This window comes from Pecten maximus, chromosome 2 (assembly GCF_902652985.1).
Source record: "Pecten maximus chromosome 2, xPecMax1.1, whole genome shotgun sequence".
Lineage (NCBI taxonomy): Eukaryota > Metazoa > Mollusca > Bivalvia > Pectinida > Pectinidae > Pecten > Pecten maximus.
This window is the reverse complement of record NC_047016.1, coordinates 51341992-51362608: the sequence shown is the minus strand read 5'-3', so window position 1 is coordinate 51362608 and position 20617 is coordinate 51341992. Positions and strand designations below refer to the sequence as shown.

At 34.4% G+C, this 20617-nt stretch overlaps 1 protein-coding gene across 1 annotated transcript; it reads left to right on the top strand.

Moving 5' to 3' along the window:
* Positions 1 to 9728: 9728 nt before the first annotated feature.
* On the top strand, positions 9729 to 19296 carry LOC117322420 (NXPE family member 3-like). Its single transcript, XM_033877325.1, has 4 exons — positions 9729 to 11235; positions 13042 to 13800; positions 13941 to 13990; positions 16956 to 19296. Exons 1-4 carry the CDS (start codon positions 11171 to 11173, stop codon positions 17744 to 17746), a joined length of 1665 nt encoding a protein of 554 aa, XP_033733216.1. The 5' UTR covers positions 9729 to 11170; the 3' UTR covers positions 17747 to 19296.
* Positions 19297 to 20617: the final 1321 nt, after the last annotated feature.

The window sequence follows — 20617 nt, the reverse complement described above, 5'->3', positions numbered from 1 at the left end:
TGATCTTAATTAGATTTACTGTTGTATGAAAAGTTAATGTGTTCGTGTATGTAAATGTTATATTATGTCTTATGTAATTGTGATGAGTTAAAAAAAACTTAAGCAAATAAAGAATCTGAATCTGGTGTTTAAACCTTGCATTTTCGTCTTTTTCTATACATAGGTAAACAAGAAATATCTTTTAAAAAAGATTAACAGCATAGACTTTAGTTTTAATAGTGGTGGTTATAATGTAAAACTACTGGTGAAATAGATTAACGAACTAATGCGTTTCAGCAATGATAACAAATCAGTTTGAATCATTTCTGGTGATAATAAGACTGCATTTGAATCAGGAATATAATTTTATTAATGTGTCATTTGAAAAAAAAACATTTATTCAGCTTCCATTCAATCTTTTCTTTGTTTCGTTTTTAATTATATATCCGCATTTTGCATTAACCGCTACATTGACCAATCACATACTTCATTTTGACCAGTACCGCCACCTGTCGCGTCATATCCGGGGGAAAAGAATATTATACGGCTTTGCCGAAAAAAAAAAAAAAAGTTCCTGGGGACCTTTTCACGAAAGTTCGTAAGTGTAATTTTGATCGTAAGTGTAAATTTACGATTATGGTGGTTTTCACAAAGGAACTTACGAAAATCTTAAGTGCAAAATTCATCGTAAGTCTACGAGAGCACATAACCCACTCGTAAGTGTAAAATTTTACTCTTACGATGAAAAATTCGTCGTAAGTGTGATTCTTAGGGGTAAAATATAAAGTGTTTAACAAAATGGCGGCAGTGGTCTGTTTATCCCAAAACAATCACGCATTAGTCCTAACCCCTTAACTCCCAACTAGAATTCTACGCCAATAACACGTCGGCGTTAGAGCAATGGTCGCATCCCCATTGTTTAGGCTACCTACTGATGAGATACAGTACAATGTAAGTAGATTCTAACACAAATCGACAAATTTTAATGATTTTCACATTCAAAATACTATTACATTATACATTCTGAAGCCAAGAAAAAACTGTTCAAAGTACACAATACTATCATTCATAACGTACCTAAAAATGATCAAAGTGTCCAGAAATCCGTATTATTTGAACAAATCACCGCAGGAACTTGAGGTCATGCAAGAGCGAGTTGATTACACAAGCACCTGCGCGAATACGATCGACAGCAACTTGCAACTTTTTGTCGTTTTCATGACACAATAAATGGTCTTAGTTTCATCAGGAAACATTACTTTTGTAACAAGATGATTAAAATAAAAGCACGTATTTTGTTAACAATAATAATAACAAGAAATATCTTTAAAAAAGATAAACGGCATAGTTTTAATGCTGGTGGTTATAATGTAAAACTACTGGTGAAATAAATTAACAAACTACGATGTAATTAATAAATGCGCAGTTTCAGCACGGATAACAAAATTATATCAGTTTGAATCATTTTTGGTGATAATAAGACTGCAAATGTGTCATTTGAATAGATGCATCCACTTATTCAGCTTGCATTCAATTTAAAAGGGACATCACGGTAAAAACGTTGCAATTTTCACTGAATGTACGCGTTTTGTTCCTTTCCAGTTATGTTTCTGTGCTGTTCCAATGTTCACAGTCAATCCCTATGTCCAACTTGACCACTCGATTTAGTTGGGAATCCCCCTCTAAATTTTGCGCGGAAATTATTTTTAGATCATTACGTGACTGTTTTGAAATCGTGGCAACACAAACACACGATAGTTTACAAGGCGATATCTATATTCCATCTGGGTTAGTTGGATAACGATATTATACACAGTGGTTTAAGTGTTAAATAACACGTTCTGTAAATATTATTTATGTGTAAATAAGTGTAAACACTGTTCATATAGTATAGTGACAGTAGCGATGTACTGGTACAGACTGTATTTGTGTAAATATTACCGAGATTATCATGACCTACTATCAAACCAATCAAGCAGAATACGAGCGGCGTCCGTATTACTGCTCTATTGTACTGCTTCCCAAGTTTAATTCTAGGATTGTGTTTGACCCATTTTCCTATTATTCTCTTCATTGCGGAAGCTGTTATAGTTTTCAACCGCAGTCGATTCACATTGGAAGCCATTTTTGTTTCCGTATATGTCACAACATTTGCATATATTCAGAGTGATGTTTATACATCATCAAATTCGAATGGTCATTGTTCAGAAGGTTATTTTTTTTTAAAGATATACCCAATAATATGATAAAAAATACAAAATAGATATTGGTTTACCGTGAGGTCCCTTTAACTTTGTTTCGTTTTTAACTGTATATCTGCAATTTGCATTGACCGCTACATTGACCAATCACATACTTCATCTTGACCAGAACGCCACCTGTCGCGTCATATCCGGGGCCAAAAGAAAATTAGACGGCTATGCCGAAAAAGATAAATAAATAAATAAAGCCGACGACAGCAAAAGCTATTTATAGTAATCGGGTATTTCCCAAATGATCGGTTGCTACATGAACTAGCAGTATCAGTTGCAATTTTTCGAAGTTGTTAAAATTTGGATGGGGTAATAGCTGATAGTTGTTTGATATCTTGTTTTCAAATTGAACTTGCCATCTATTTAGGGTTATGCCTATCTTCAATTTAAAAAAAAATGGACCACTTCATGACTAGTTCCAAATATATAGACCACACACAATACCGGTAAGATTAAAAGGTTGTTCTGGGTGTTCTGGCGTTAGCCCTAAATACTATAACATTCTGGCTTTGACACAAAATAACTACTACTACCCCTAAACTATTCTCTTTTCTTTCTCATTTCAATTCAGTTTCTTTATTCTGTTAGCCCTTCAGTCAGCTTCATTATTATTAGAGTAGCGTTGGATGTTTACACACTCAATTAATCAGGTAATTCATCAATAACTTACATATTATATAAGTTTATTAAAATCGAAATCATGTAAGCAAATAATACTGTTTCGAAAATGTGAATAAAAAGAGGTTCACAATAAAATGAAACTCATCCTCAATATTTCGATAATCACACAGTGATAAATCTATAGGCAAATCCCGAGTCTTGTATGTACTAATGAAATTTTGATTGAACTCGACGAATTTCTAGGAAACATTAATCTAACATTGTGGGAAATGAAAATAAATTGATGATGGATCATCGATCACAACGTACAAATCGTTTGGCAGGTGTGAAGTATGATCTTCGTATTTGACGACGACATAATATTTGTAATATTTGTGGAAATAAATGAACAGGTCTGAAGTAAGCAATGTTGATACACATGTATACGTTCCAGTAACTTGATGACAGTCTTATTCGTGATTCTCTTTTTTTGTTCGTTCTGATTTCAGGAAACGGACAAAAATTAATCAATAAATAAGTATTTTGTTCTACCTTTGTGACAAAAGTATGCTGATCCATTTCCCTTTTATCTTTTTCTTTTTTTTTTTCTTTTTTTTTTTTGATTTTCAAGTATAAAATGTCTAGGCCTACTACGTAAATGTGAATGTGCAGAATAGGAATTCTTGACTTCATTTGCTTTTCCTGTGTACTGTCATATACGGTGCATGGTACTCTCACGTTCAAAATGATAAATAATTTATGATTATAAATCATCGTTCATCGACGAAACTTTTCAAATAATCGTAAATTAGACGAAACTCATCAACGAGCCGAAGCATTTTCCGGACAAAATGCATGCGGCGATGACCCCAAAAAGTGCACCTGACGACAGACGATTATATAAACGCATGACCTTTCAACCCCGTATGTAAATGAAGAATCTGGACAGGCTGAGGGAGCAGTTTGAAAAATGGCGTTCTGAGCGAGGAATTCGGCGATGTTTACACGGATTATTGTGTTTTGGATGTAACAATTCGTATTGAGTGACACGGAAGGTTAAAGATGAATGTTTCCTGATGACGATCGCATATAGTGTGCACCGTGTCAGTTTGAATAAATGTGTTTTTTAGTCAATTGAAGTGAGATGGGGTGCCGTTTTGCTCGTGACGGAGTTTCCGGCCTTCCCTATTACACAGTACACATACTACTGATATCATTTGTTTAATTCTCATTTTTTATACAAGCGGCTGTGGGAGGTCACACTTGATGGTTATATACGCGACAGTGCGCGGTGGTACCGCAACGTGGACGCGGGATCGCGCTACCTCCCCATAGATGAGGACTTTTCTAGCTTCCCACAGGATGTGGAGTGAACTGTTTTTTTGTGATAAATAGGTGACATTTTTATAGGTTTTCTTGGGGGGTGGATGAAATTTCTACATGTGTTGTACATATTCATTGTTATATATCATCATATGGTTTTTCTTGTTTATTTTGTGTAATTTAAGATTATTATTTTTCTGTATGATGTGTAGTTGTAAGACAGGAAGTGCTGTCCACTGTTTTCAGTGGAGGTGTTATGTATATTTCTGGTATGGAATGGAGGTATATCGGAATTGATTTTTATTTTCATGTGTTGTTACTTTAGCGTAAGCAGCCTAATACTGAAGTATTTGGGGCTGATCACAGTTCACCTGCTGTGTATAACATCACATGTAAGGTAAATTTCAGGGTCTTATACAGAAGACAAGGTCCGAGGGATGATTCATGAATTGAATTGAATCGATATTAGTCAACCCAATCAAAGAGATTATTTCTCTTTGATCTCATCAGACTGTGACGTCATTATAATCTTAACAACACCTGTAATATGTGTTCCGTTTCTCTGAACATGGTATTATGATAACTGGTTGGTTGGTGAATACTAACAACGGATTAGTATACTACCTTTAATAATCACAGCCAAACACTGCGTGTCGTTACTGGTGAGTCCTATGCTGCAATATGATGACATACGACAATAGGTAGCAGTGTACAGTAAAAATGCCAAATTCTGAAAAATATGGCACATGCTTTAGATATGCAAACATTGCCAGTTAACCTTACATATAACCTCTAATAAAGTATATATATTTGAAATCTGTACAACATTTGCAATTTTAATAGAGCTCTGAAGGATAAGTAAACTGATATTTTCTGTGATTTTTAGAGCTGTGAATACCATGGTAACAGCTTAAAAAATTCTCAAAAATTGCAAAATATTATGATATTTGACCCAAAATGGCACAATTCTCTACACAATTTTTTTTCTGAAACCTATTTAAAATTAAATATCTCTATCCCAAAGACAGAATTAATCTTGTTTGGACATATGTTGTAAATTAAGTTTTTCCGCTATCTTACCTTTTCTGTGGGCTTCCATTTTGCGCTGTAGGCAAAACTTAATTTCCTGTGTAAACACACGTTCGGAAAATCCGGATATTTAAAATCCGGAACCAATTTATTGATTTTTCTTTTAATAAATGTGAAGCCTGTATGTACTACTTCATACTGAATATACCAATTATATAGTGTACATTTATTTTTTCATTTTTTATGCATATCATAATACAGGAGTTATTTGCTTAACAAAAAAATTGCCCATGGCCAGGCTGTCTTACTGTGGTGTGCTACCTTATACATCACTTTCGTTAATTCTAATTTTACTAAAAACCCCATGAATGTCTAGAATATGTTCCGACGAACAAAATGACATATCGGGTTACTGTGTATCTTTAATAGTCACCGAGTATTGCTGATTTCCCTGAGAGGTGTATTTTGACAACTTTTTCTCCCAATCCAGTAATAAGGGGAGGTAATTTTAAAGATGAAAACTCCCATAATTCTGTATATCTCTTGAATAAAGTTGTGTTTTGAGTTGAATGTGGTACTTTGAGTCTCTGTGCATGTAATCAAGCAAAAAATACTATACAACTATCAAATTTAGCCTTGTAATATGACGTCATAGTTACCATGACGTCATCAGTAACTATGACGTCATCAGATGGTATCTATGACGTCATAAATACTCAATGTTGTCATAATAAATAACCAAATTCCTTTCCAAACCTCACCTTAGCAACACATGCAATATTCTAACTGATAAATCATGACATGACATCCAAGATTTCAAAATGTCATGCCTATGACATCACAGTCATCTGTTTCCACCCCGGTAATTCAGATATGTACCAATGATCATATGAAAGTGTCCGCTGATCCCATTTTATGCGGAAAATGCTATTTTTTCTGCTTTACCGAAGGAAGTGACAATAATTGACAATATTGTATCAACCGTACACTCCATCAATTGAAATTACATGCTTACCAATGTATAAATAAATTGAAAATAATGGTTTCACCAAATATTTCAAAAAATAACACTTACTGTAATAGTTTCCATGGATACGGGGTAATAAATCAGGTAAAACAAACCAGAATTCGGTCTATATGGTTTGTTAGATACCCAATAAGTTATTTTGGGTTTGTTATAAAACATAGAATATCTTTTCAATTTACACTGACTCATTAACATTATGCTTAATTAACCCACCCTTAAAATGGGTAAATATGCGAGTTACCTCCCTTGATTCCTCTAATATGACAAGCCTGATAATAAACAAGTTTTAAATTGTTTTTATGCATTTTTGAGCAATAATGAACTAAAATGAAGCTTAATCAAGCATAATTAAGCACAATTTCCAAAAAATAACATTTTTCAGCCCTTATAAGGTAGCAGTGTACAGTAAAAATGCCAAATTCTGAAAAATATGGCACATGCTTTACATATGCAAACATTGCCAGTTAACCTTACATATAACCTCTAATAAAGTATATATATTTGAAATCTGTACAACATTTGCAATTTTAATAGAGCTCTGAAGGATAAGTAAACTGATATTTTCTGTGATTTTTAGAGCTGTGAATACCATGGTAACAGCTTAAAAAATTCTCAAAAATTGCAAAATATTATGATATTTGACCCAAAATGGCACAATTCTCTACACAATTTTTTTTCTGAAACCTATTTAAAATTAAATATCTCTATCCCAAAGACAGAATTAATCTTGTTTGGACATATGTTGTAAATTAAGTTTTTCCGCTATCTTACCTTTTCTGTGGGCTTCCATTTTGCGCTGTAGGCAAAACTTAATTTCCTGTGTAAACACACGTTCGGAAAATCCGGATATTTAAAATCCGGAACCAATTTATTGATTTTTCTTTTAATAAATGTGAAGCCTGTATGTACTACTTCATACTGAATATACCAATTATATAGTGTACATTTATTTTTTCATTTTTTATGCATATCATAATACAGGAGTTATTTGCTTAACAAAAAAATTGCCCATAGCCAGGCTGTCTTACTGTGGTGTGCTACCATAGGGCCCCGGAGGCAGTATTTCTGTCACATTTCATGATGAACCAGATACCTTTGTCTAAACTACTGTGTGTTATGGAAGCCCATCAGGGTTCACTTAGGCGTTTTGTCGTATGGAAATGAATAGGACTAAAACTATTTTCATCATTACCGTAAATGTACTTATTTTGACGCAAATTACAGCGCATTATCAAATTTCAATATATTAAAGTACATGTACTAATTAAAGGGACATCACGGTAAACCAATTTTAATTTTGTATTTTTTCATATTATTGGGTATATCTTTAAAAAAAATATCCCTATGAACAATAACCATTCGAATTTGATGATATATGTATATAAAAAACATCAATTATTAATTATAAAAAGGTTATCACAATTCGTTGATCAATAGTCTGAATATGCAAATTTTGTGACATATACGATAACACGCATGCGCACATCACACTAAAACACCTGAAAACAAAAATGGCTTCCAATGTGAATCGACTGCGGTTGAAAACGATAACAGCTTCCGCAATGAAGAGAATAATTGGAAAATGGGTCAAACACAATCCTAGAATTAAATTGGGGAAGCAGTACAATACAGTTCAAACATGAAAACAGCAGTAATACGGACGCTGCTCGTATTCTGCTTGATTGCTGGATAGTAGGTCATGACAATCTCGGTAATATTTACACAACTCGGTAATATTTATACAGTCTGTACCAGTACATCGCTACTGTCACTATACTATATGTACGGTGTTTACACTTATTTACACATAAATATATGTGCCGGAATATATACAGAACGTGTTATTTAACATTTAAACCACTGTATAATATCGTTGTCCAACTAATCCAATTCGCCTTGTAAACTATCGTGTGTTTGTGTTGCCTCGATTTCAAAACAGTTACGTGATGATTTAAAAATAATTTCCGCGCTAAATTTAGAGGGGGATTCCCAACTAAATCAAGTGGTCAAGCTGGACATGAGTATCGACTGTGAACATTGGGACAGCACAGAAACATAACTGGAAAGGAACAAAACACGTACATTCATTGAAAATTACAACGTTTTTACCGTGATGTCCCTTTAATTGGTGCATCTACATAATTTGCTATATAGATAGTATGCATAAAATGCATGCAATTTGTGCCATCATAATTAGGCACAATGTTTTCAGCGTGAAAAGCGCTGTAATATGATAATCGCTAAACTTTTTACGGTTACTGTATATTGCTGCATTTTACTAGAAACTAGCCCCGAGGCGCTACACACAATAATGAGTTCGTAATCTCTAGATGTCACTGGGATGAGGAAAGTAAACAATGAACGAAGTAAACAAAGTTTCCTCGTCCCAGGTCAATCCGAATTCATAAAGAAATAACAAACGATTTATATAAGATAATCGTGTTATATTTATTATATATTAAAGTTATATTTATATGTATTTACAGATTACATAAATAATATGGTCGGGGCCACTGGTCGGCCTAAATGTTGGGGACCGTAAGTTTGGGGACTTGGGGCTTTCCCGAGAATGTTGGGGGAAATCCTCCTAATACGTCACTCCCATTCGGGGCATCCGAGTGTGTAACTATTCGTGGCTCTACTCGGGGCAACCCCTAGCAGACGGAATGAAAATATTACTTTAAATGATTTATGAAAATAAATCTGGTAATAATTATCAATAAATGTAACGTACCTGGTGCCGTTTAACAATTTAAAACATTTAACAAAAAGATGGAGCTTCCAAAGGGGTAAAATATTACCCTTCTATCTGGCGAAACAATAATGCTGCCGTACAGATGACTGAGTGGAGGAAAAAACCGACGACCAATGACACGACGCGATAGATACAATCAACCAATGATATCCTACGTATGTACCTCCATATAGCTCCATAGCGAGACCTAACAGTAGGCTAACATATACACATATTTTCGTAACAATATATAGAGGATATCTATTCTAACAGTGTTTTCAGTAATACCACTAGATTCTCTCTAGATAGATATATTTAATACGGACCACTTTACATACATGTATATTATACTTCCATTCATTAGCACCAAATTAATTAGAAATATCAGCTGAAGTTGTTTGTGTCATATATCAATGTTTCGTATTGAGTATGATTATTGTTTAATTTTTGTTATTATCATAAAAAAAATACCGTCCCTTTACGTTTGCCTTTGACAACTGTTTTCTTTTAAATTGGTATTTTCCCCACTTCTTGTTTTTTTTTTAATGTTGCTTTTCTTGTATTAACCAGTGATTTAAAAAAATGAACCTTGAATTATTCTTTTACGATAACATGATTGGAATAAGGAAATTGTTGGCCGAACAAGATAATCATTCTTATGTATTACCATTAATGTTATTTCCTGGAATATGGACATTTATTCTTAAAACATGGAGTCAGTTTATTATCCAAGAGCATTTGGTGAGAACGTCCTTCCATACACACCTGTAATCAATGTACATGTAGTATTGCATGCTTAATAAATCATCCCTTCGACGACGACAAGGCTATGGCGTCATGTTGAGATCTCTATCTCAAATAAGAGGATATTTCAGATGAAAGGTAGGTTTTCGTTAGATAAACAGGTAAGTGGAAATGTCAGGTAAATGTACGCCTTCGTTAAATAGATATAAAGTTAATTACTCGATGATATTTTAGATGAGAGGAAGGTCTTCGTGAGCTAGACGTGAAAAGTAATGTTCCGCTAAATGGAGATTTGACCAATGTCATACATTAACAGATATTATATGACTTTTGCATAAGATATGTCAATTCACAAATTGTAAGAAAATGTCTGAGAATGCACTGCTAACTATATTGACAGTGTATATTTTCTTAAAAACAAGTAATTCCTAGTTTTGATATAATACTGGTGTATACAGGGTCCCAACTCTTCAATATAGGTCACATATAATACTGGTGTGTACAGGGTTACAACACTTCAATATAGGTCACATATAATACTGGTGTATACAGGGTCCCAACTCTTCAATATAGGTAACATATAATACTGGTGTATACAGGGTCCCAACTCTTCAATATAGGTAACATATAATACTGGTGTATACAGGGTCCCAACTCTTCAATATAGGTCACATATAATACTGGTGTATACAGGGTCCCAACTCTTCAATATAGGTCACATATAATACTGGTGTATACAGGGTCCCAACTCTTCAATATAGGTCACATATAATACTGGTGTATACAGGGTCCCAACTCTTCAATATAGGTCACATATAATACTGGTGTGTACAGGGTTACAACACTTCAATATAGGTCACATATAATACTGGTGTATACAGGGTCCCAACTCTTCAATATAGGTAACATATAATACTGGTGTATACAGGGTCCCAACTCTTCAATATAGGTAACATATAATACTGGTGTATACAGGGTCCCAACTCTTCAATATAGGTAACATATAATACTGGTGTATACAGGGTCCCAACTCTTCAATATAGGTAACATATAATACTGGTGTATACAGGGTCCCAACTCTTCAATATAGGTCACATATAATACTGGTGTATACAGGGTCCCAACTCTTCAATATAGGTAACATATAATACTGGTGTATACAGGGTCCCAACTCTTCAATATAGGTAACATATAATACTGGTGTATACAGGGTCCCAACTCTTCAATATAGGTCACATATAATACTGGTGTATACAGGGTCCCAACTCTTCAATATAGGTCACTTATAATACTGGTACATGCAGGGTCCCAACTCTTCAATATAGGTCACTTATAATACTGGTGTATATTCAGGGTCCCAACTCTTCAATTTAGGTTTATTTATTTTACAACAATTCCGAAACAAGATATATCAACTTATATCAATCATTCGTGGATTGAACACCTCGTTTGAAATCGGATACTCTAACATTGTAGGCCGTTATGTTAAGAAGAAGATGGATGTTGTTGATGGTTTTGGGAGCAGTATGCCTTTTCGTCACCTACAGGTAAGCATTTCCTCTATATCCCTTGTCTAGAACCTTATCACACACAAAAAAAAAAACATTTACCTACTGAAAACGCTGATAGTGTATAAAGTATTGAAAGTGACTCTGTTCAGAATATATATATTAACGTAAACAGAAATCTATTATTATACAATTATAGCCTTTGATTTCGGTCAATGCATTGTTTTATCAACCGGGACAAAGTATTAACCGAGGACTAGTCCGAGATTGATGTTTAATTTCCATGTTAATGAAAAAATGCATTGACCGAAATCAAATGTTTATAACAGTTTTATTATAAAATGACTGTTTTGAGTTTTAATAATCATGCAATAAATGCGAGTAACATTGTACATCAATTTAATTAAATTAGACTTGTAATTTCAAGTCCTCTACGATACTCTACATACACTGCAATACAGTATATAGCCTCTATGCATTGAAGTGTATCGTAGAGTATCGTACAAGTCTAACTTTAATTAGATTGCATTGTACATGTAAACATCGAGACTGATTTGTGAAGCATTTGTAACATATTTCATTATATATTTTAAACACCACACAATCAAAAGTAAACTCATGAATTAAAATGTACTTATTACACTATTTTCTTTTAGATAATTCAATATTCTATCAATACAAGTAATTGCTTGACATATTTCAATTGCATGCAAGATATTTGATTGTGTTGGACATAACAAAGGGGAAGAGATTCCTTATCCTAATCTATGTTTAGAAGCATCCAGTCAACCAGCATTTTTACCTGCTTTTTTCACGGCCGGCATTATGACTTTTTATCGCAAATCACGTAACATCTTAGCCAATCAGAAAGTATGAAACATATGATTTTATAATGATTAAGAATTGTGTCTTTCTGGTTATGTTTTACTCAAGGATTAAGTTCAGTATGGTATAAAATATATTGCTCCAAATATTGATACCATACTGAAATTTAGCCTTTGATAAAACTATCAAAAAACACTTTAATCCGTATATTTACTGTCCATACTTTTAATTCTTACATTTAAACGTTTGCCCAATTAACATTTAGAATACGCACAGGGTCTTAATTGAATGATAGCATTTTCACATGCTCTTGAAACTGCGGCTATATGATTCGGGTATTCCCGCCAATTTATCAGTAAACAAATAAAATCATTTTCGTTATTTCAATTGCTAATTTCATATGGATTGATTAAAACAATTCTAAGCGTTTTTAAAGTACTACAACGAACATTTTACAATTGTACACATTACACAGCAGGGTATTAAAAGTAGTTATGACGCGGCCTCGAATTCAAACCGTAAGCCTACTCGACGGAGAGAAAGTTGGTTAATACAACAGTGCTTAACATACGTTCTGCCTTGATCCGTTGAAAACGCATAGCTCGGAAACATGAATTTTGTAGACTTCCATAAGGAAATATGATATTAAGTTGACCAGGAGGGTCACACTCCGGTGCTTAGCTGACCGGAAAAGTCACGATTACCCGCGGACATCTTTATGGTGTCGGTTGCACGCGGTCGACGTATAGGGGCCTTAAACGTAAAATAGCAATGCACTGTCACGCTACTGTTATGACAGATAGACTTCTGTACATGGAGTTAGGCGTCCGGCCAATCACTTGTCTGTAAACTGTATATCTCTCTGTATTCCTATGGAAGTCATCTGCAACAGAACTTATGATTGCTCTTATAAAATCTCACAATATTTTCTAATTTTGTGTTACAATATTTTCGTTGGAGATAATGAAACGGACCATGATGTGCTGTAATAACAAATTTCTAATTTACTTTATATTAAAGAAACATTCAGTCCCGCTCTACGAATGCAGAGTCGCTCAGCTACGAGAAATATGGACGAGGTACTAAGGAACAATCTATTGTTATGGGATTATCACATACAATGTTGGAACAGAAACAGTTCATTTCACCCTCCAGTACAGAACAGATAGACAGTTATCTTCAGATGAATGTAACAAACGCCAGCCGTTTTCTGTCACCACAACTGACAAAGGTAACAATTTTACCACACAAGGTTCCTCTTCGAGTCGGGGATAGTTTGAGGATGAATATTCGCCTGTTCTATACTGACGGTGAACCTATGAATACCGGCGGTGACTACCTCAGGATATGGTTAAGGGAGCCCGACCTAAAGGCAAATGCAAATGGCTACGTCACAGATCATGGGAATGGGACGTATACTGGAGTAGTACTGTTACCATGGAAAGGTCATCCACAGGTCATAGTGACGATAGCTAACTCACGGCATCATGTAGCACTTATCATGAAGTATGTGAATCAACACGGCTTGTTGCAAATGATGGCGTCACAATTTATAGACTCAAGTGGTGAGCATAAAGAGGAAACACAATGTAGCCCCAAACATGACGCCATTCTTGCAGAATGTACGCTCGAGGAGAGATGTAACCTGACTATGCGTAATTACGGGTTACCATGGTTTTGCTGCAAACCAAGGTCTGCTTTTATCAATTGCGATGACATCAAAACTGTGAAATCTAATAAAACAACAATGATACATGATCTCACTAGACGGATTTCAAGGTAAGATAGATACAGAACTGTGTGTTTTGTTACTCAAATGTGTATAGCATATAAGTATGATTATGCCGTTTTACTTTTACCGATTACGTCACAAAATTTCTATATGGAAAACAAACCCTTACCGATGTTGTCATTTTCAGAGAACAAAAGCACATAAGAATATCGGCGTTCCAGACTCGGGTAGAAGAAGGTAAGAAAAGTGGTATTCTTCTTGAACAAGGCCATTAACTCCTGTAAGTACATAATTCGATATTTCACATTATAAACAGATATTTCATTATATAAATACTGCCTCAGTGTTCCTTGTGATTTCGTTACCCGTACCTGGGTTCTCACTTTAACAACATCACATAAATTGACATTGACCTACATTTACAATATGGGTGCCGTTTATGAAGAGAAGATATGACATAACCTTGTGTTTCCACAAAGTTATGGTGTTTCGGGGAAGCATGGCTAAACATAGGTAAGATGCTAGCAGCCTTTTCCCTGGTAGAAATATTGACAGGTCTGTACAACTTTTTCGAGCTAATAAATACACGTGGCTCTAGTTTTGGATCAATGCTGTTTCAATATGTTCAGTTTTTATGTATATTTTCCTGCATTTTTTGTAATACATTTAAGCAATGAACAGTGGTTTTAATGTTGTTATAGTCGATATGGCAGCAAGATGTATGGTTGGGCAAATGGCATGGGACCTATGCTACATTTGCCCACCATAATAACATTAAAACCACTGTTCAATACTTATATTTACATTGTCTTACCATTTTTGGCAACTTTGAAAAAAACTAAACCAACACAAAAAATCCCGCCTTTTTAATGTCACATGACCCACTGGGTGTTATAGGCGTATGGTTGCAACTGCCTCTTAGCATTGTGTCAATGGGGAATTGCGGAGCAAATGTAAATATACAGGCATGGACACATCACATAGAACAAACAGACACATCAATCTTACACTTACACACCCATACACATACATACAGTTTATATAGAACAATGCTGCTAGCAATATCATTAGATGGGAGTTAATTCTGATTATTCTTCATTGTAGTTTAGACACAATACAAAACTCATTAGTGCATGAATTGTACTGTACTGAAATGTTGGGAAAATCCACAAGTTAGTTAGTAGGAGAGGTAACTGCAGTGATCTATTTTCATGAATATAAATACAGCTATAGAAATGTACATGACAAATAAGTACATACAACACACATTAGGAGCCTCAATAGAAATCATTAAATGATATTTCAGCTTCAGTGGAACATTTTAAGGTAAGATAATAACAAAGAAGTCATGAATTGTTTCGCCAGCCTTCCTATAGTTTGTAAAATTCTTCAATACGCATGTTTTAAGTTACTAGAGTCTTCTCAATGTTGTATCGGTATAGGAATTCCTACTTTAATTCCAATAGCATGTTTGTTATTACCTTTTCTGGGGGAGATGTAAATAAAAAAACATGTATAGAACCAGACAATTTAATGGGAAAGATGCTTATTTATTTCCTCCAAAAAAGCTCATGTTAAGTTTAGTTCAGTTTTTTATCCGTCTTTATTTTGATCATATTTATTAAAATTTTCACAAAAAGACGTAGTTTTATTACATTCCCAGAATAAGTGCGTTATGTTTTTTACTTCTGTATTACATAAATTACATTTATGACAGTTCCTTATTCTAAAGTGTCTTCACAAATTTGAAGATATTTTTGTTATTCCGAAGTATTTGTATTTTGTATTGTTTTTGTAAGTGTAATTTACACATTCCGGCATCCCTTCTGATGTTTTAATAAGATGTGTATATGGCTTGGAATGAAGGGCCGATTATTGTAAAATTTTCATATTTTTTGATATTATTAAATCTTTATGCAAAAACTGATTCACATATCCCTTTGTAAAATAGAACGTTTGATGTCCTTGAACTAGCCTTTTTCTTTAAAGTTAACAAAATTTTAAAAATCAAGAAAATCATATGTCACACTTTTTTTCGTACCATTGATTTAAGAAATAACAATAGTGCTTATTAGTAGAGTTGTATTGTACCAAACGGTAGATTTCGAAATGTCCTCAAATGATGAAATATGGCTTCTATAAGATATTTTAATCCATGCCTGTAATACTCTCTCCCCCCCCCCCCCCCCCCCCCCCCCCCCCCCCCCAAAATAAAATTATTACTGGTGTTTTAGTTTTTAACATTATTTGTTCCCGTATCGAAGTGTTCTTTTCCAAAGACGTTAATCCATTCTTTTTCCTGTTATGTAAATAATCCTTGAGCCCAGGTTGATTGAAGACTACTGATATGAAATAATCAATTTAAATCATTTTAAGCCCTACTTCTTCATAGATCTTTTGATGTATCACGTTTTACCCTATCTGTTGGTGTTTGCCAGACAAATCAATACCTTTTTGTTAAACATATTCTATATCAAAATTTGGATAAAAACGAATGAATGATTTAACTTTGGTATGCTTTTTAGTACAACAATTCTACCTATATCTTTAAGAACTATCTTTCATCATAGAGTAACATTTCTGTCTACTACCGACCATATTAAATTTGTGCTTTCATAGTTATCTTAACACCTGTTTTTATTCAAAATAATGATAATAAAACAATAAAACTATAAAACGCTTTCTTTGTGAAATATGTACGTACGGCAAGCCTTGGATGATCTAATACCGGAATTATATGTATTTCCCCTAATCACTAAGATATACAGCATATAAATAAAAAAAAATATCTTTGAGTTATACCAGCATAAGTATCAACAAATACAAGTATATTGCAAAACATTTATAAGTTTCGGTGTTGACTGTACCGCTAGATAATGATATTTCACCTTGCTACGATTTTCTATTTCACTTGTATCACGTGATACAACATTGTCGCGGCTTATAGTAGCGAATCATGGAAATTTTAATTACATTTAATAACATTATTGGTCTTCGGTTTTAATGAAAGTGTCTTGCCTAGCACCATTAGGAATACAGGTTATAATGCCCTGTCTCTGTGTAATTGACACCTGACTATTTTCATATCCGTAATTTAAAGCTGTAAATATAATTGTTTTGATATTAATGAAAACATTTTCCTTAAATGTACATTTTATATGTCATATATGAATAAATCATTTACTTATTTGTTTTTCTTAAGATGGGAACAACTTTACGATCCTGTCTTCACCGCCACGTCCATGTGGAGAGTGTACACCGAAAGTCACGTGGACTCATATACAACCAGTAGGATATTACTATAACAACGTCTGGGTAAACCGATTGTGTAAATTTGAAACTAGTAACGTGACCTGTTTAAGAAACAAGAGATTTGTACTGTTAGGGGATTCCAACAGTCGAAGTATATATTCTGAGTTGTGTTCTATGTCTAAATCCACAACACTTACGGCGCATTATACAAAGGAAAAGCCTTGGCATAAACTGTTAATGGCACGGAACACGGAATTAAATATAGACCTAATGTGGGCTCCTCATAACCCGCCATTTTATGTAGGTCCGCACCAGCCTCTGGAAACAATGCGATCAGTTGGAAACTGGTTGGACAGGACACCTCATGATAAACCTCTAGTAGTCATCATACATCTGTATTATCATCTCACGAGGACGACATTGTCTGTGTTTCGCGCCATGGTCAAGGACGCGCGTGCTGGTGTTGATCGTCTGCTCGCACGAGCTCCCGACTCCAAAGTGTTTATACAGGGTCCCCATTCAATAACATATAAAGATGTTTTGGAACCCATTGACTACCTACGGCAGCGTCATGAAGAAATCTGGTTTCTGGAATTCATGGGAATCCATGATAAAATCTTCTATATTCCTAATTGGGATCGTACGGCAGGAAACGAAAATGTCAACACACACCCTTTTACGAAAACAATGGCAGACGTAACAGAGGAAATTTTGTCTTTTATATGTCGGCAGAGGTCTTGATGTAGTCCTTAATGTTGCATTATCATACCTAGGGATTAGTTTTTATTCCAGTAACATTTGATGAATCATTTATTGTACAAGTAGTTATTGAAAACAATTTCTATACACGCTTTTTGGAGAGAAGAGTCAATTTTTATTGTTTCAAATTTTCTTAGGATTATTCTTACCATCTGACCGATGAGCTGGGATTTTGCTGCACCTAAATTTTAACAAAGACTAAAACCGGACCTAATTTGCTACTGACCTAAATTCAGATGTTGGGGCAAGCAAATGATTTCAGTGCACGGACTTATCATGGCTCGCTGGGGTTACCATTCCTGGCCAGGTAAGTTGCGAAGTCATATCATAATCCGGGAACAAGATATGACGGTACACCCATAACAAAACAAGGTATTAAACGAACTGATTTTGATTCTTAGCCTGATCCTGCATTTGAACAGGACCCTAAGATACCCTATGACATTGATCGTTCTGACTCATTGTCCCCCATTATCCCCTTAAGTCCAGGTGTCTTAGACGATCTGATTCAGGCACTCACCCAACCTGTGAGTGACTTGGTGGTCTTTATTATCATAAAAATTCGACCTTCCCGGCTTAAGCCCCAAATTGAGGAGGTTGTTTCTGAAGTTCTGGCGAACGATGATAAAATTGAATAATGTATTAAATAAAATCGGAAATGAAATATAAGATTACACACCAAGACTTCGAAATCCAAGTCTTGCATGGAAAAATTGATAGTATTTTTTCAAGACAGTGTAAACCAATATACAATCTTGGACGAGCACGAGCAATATTTCAGGAAAACCTGCCTAAAATATGTAAATGCCCCCGTCCTCTGTGGCCAGGACATCAGAAACTTCAACCCTTTAGAAGCAGGACTCTCAAAAAAATTTGAATCATTACACTCATAATCATCTATGTATGAATGCTCTATTGCAGGGTTTTGAAGTTGCAATGATATACAAAACAGATATATCACAATTATCAAGTTTTATATTGCAATCAAATATGTTTCATATAAAGATTCTGATTCTTACTCTTGTAAAAACATGTACATTTTTTTTGCATTGTCAAGTTATATGCATATCATTATGCTATCTACTGAGTAACGTCCCCTGTTGGACTACAATGATATATCAGTACACAGTATACCTGATGTAATATTCAATATGCAATACTCTAATGGGTATATACTTCTTCCCTTTTCGTTAAGTAATTTTATCACTTTACTTGTTTTATACCTACTCAATGGAATTGGCTTTTGGTAGCTTAGATAATTATTGTTATTATTCTGTTTCATTTGTGTGTTTGTGTTTGTTTCTTTGTTTGTTTCTGTTTTTTTTTTGTTAACTTAATGATATAATCATTAATACGAAATAAAGAGTTGGTGTAACCGTACTTAAAATATATATGCCTAGTTGTTGAAATTGGTTTTTGATCCTCATCAGTGTATGACCAGTGTGTTATGTATATGGACTGTATGACCTGTATCTGGTGGGGGATAAATCTAATATCGCCAAATTCATTCGGAACTCTTGGTTAAAACCGTCGCTAATTTCTATGTCAAAACAGAATGAGTTTAGGATGGGCCCGAATTATTTCTATCCTTCCGCGAAGTATTTGTTTGTAATTAAGTAAAATGATTTATGCTTTTATATGTTTAAAACGATCTGGTTAAGTTAAATAAATTACAGAAAAAAACGTTAAAATCATTGACAATGGCCTGTTGTATCAATCAATGAGTAATTACACTTGCTGACTGGATTGTGCAAGGGAGGTAACTCGTACAAACTCCAGTCGATGCAAAATTGGAAAGTCACCTCTTGGGTTGCTAAAAATGGCCCCCGCCCGGCTAATACTGGTAAGCTCGGATATTGCAATTGACAATCGATAAGTGAAAGCCCCGATTGTTTCTACATTTGTTACCCAAAATGAAAGTAGAATACTTCTGATTGGTTCTGGAGTTATTTCCAAGAAATAGGTCTACAGAAATGGCCGTGCTGGTTGAGCTGATTTTGAGGCGAAACCTAGCTTGTTTCCGCAATGAAGATTCCGAAAGCAATAAAGAGGTTTCATGGTTTAAATCAGACAATAATGAAATACTATATACATTTTGTATAACATAAACGTACGATTTAACAAAATGACAAAATGACAAAATGGAAGCTCAAAGTTACTTATTAATATCAGAACTATACATAATCCGCAGCACATCTCAAATTTAAAACGAATTACAACTACATGTTAAAGTTTTAAAAAATAGAATTGATCAGCCATGAATAAAATACACCCTAAAGTAATATATGAAATTCAAAACGAGATATCCAGTCCACTCAGCATCATCTTCATCAAATCACTAAACGAGGGGAAACTGCCAGAACAATGGACAGTAGCAAACATCACAGCAATATTCAAAAAAGGAAGTAAAAATTGACAGAAAATTATAGATCTATCGGCTTAACATCAGTGATTGGGGAATGTATGGAAAAGACTATCCATGACAAACTAATGGATCACCTAGAATGAAAATCTACTTTCTACTCACCAATTCGACTTTCGTAAATGTAGAACTACAACAACCGCTTAGAAGTATTAGAAGTCATTACCAAAACTATTGACAATGGTCAACCAGTAGATATTGTGTATCTGGACATTAGGAAAGCTTTTGATACTGTTCCCAACATGGCTATTAAAAACTACAAAAGTATGGCTTCACTGGAAACGTCTTACACTGGATTCAGTATTTTTTATTAGAACGCCAAAAACGAGTCAAAGCCCATGGAAGTCAATCAGAATGGGCACCAGTTAAAAGTGGACTCCTCAAGGACGTGATTTGGCCCTATATTGTTCTTGATATATACATAAGCGATC

Excerpts from the sequence above, each read along its gene's own strand:
- LOC117322420 (XM_033877325.1), top strand. The coding sequence starts at position 11,171 with ATGTTAAGAAGAAGATGGATGTTGTTGATGGTTTTGGGAGCAGTATGC. Across the intron at positions 11,236-13,041 it reads TGCCTTTTCGTCACCTACAG|AAACATTCAGTCCCGCTCTA; the intron begins GTAAGCATTTCC and ends TTTATATTAAAG. Across the intron at positions 13,801-13,940 it reads CTCACTAGACGGATTTCAAG|AGAACAAAAGCACATAAGAA; the intron begins GTAAGATAGATA and ends TGTCATTTTCAG.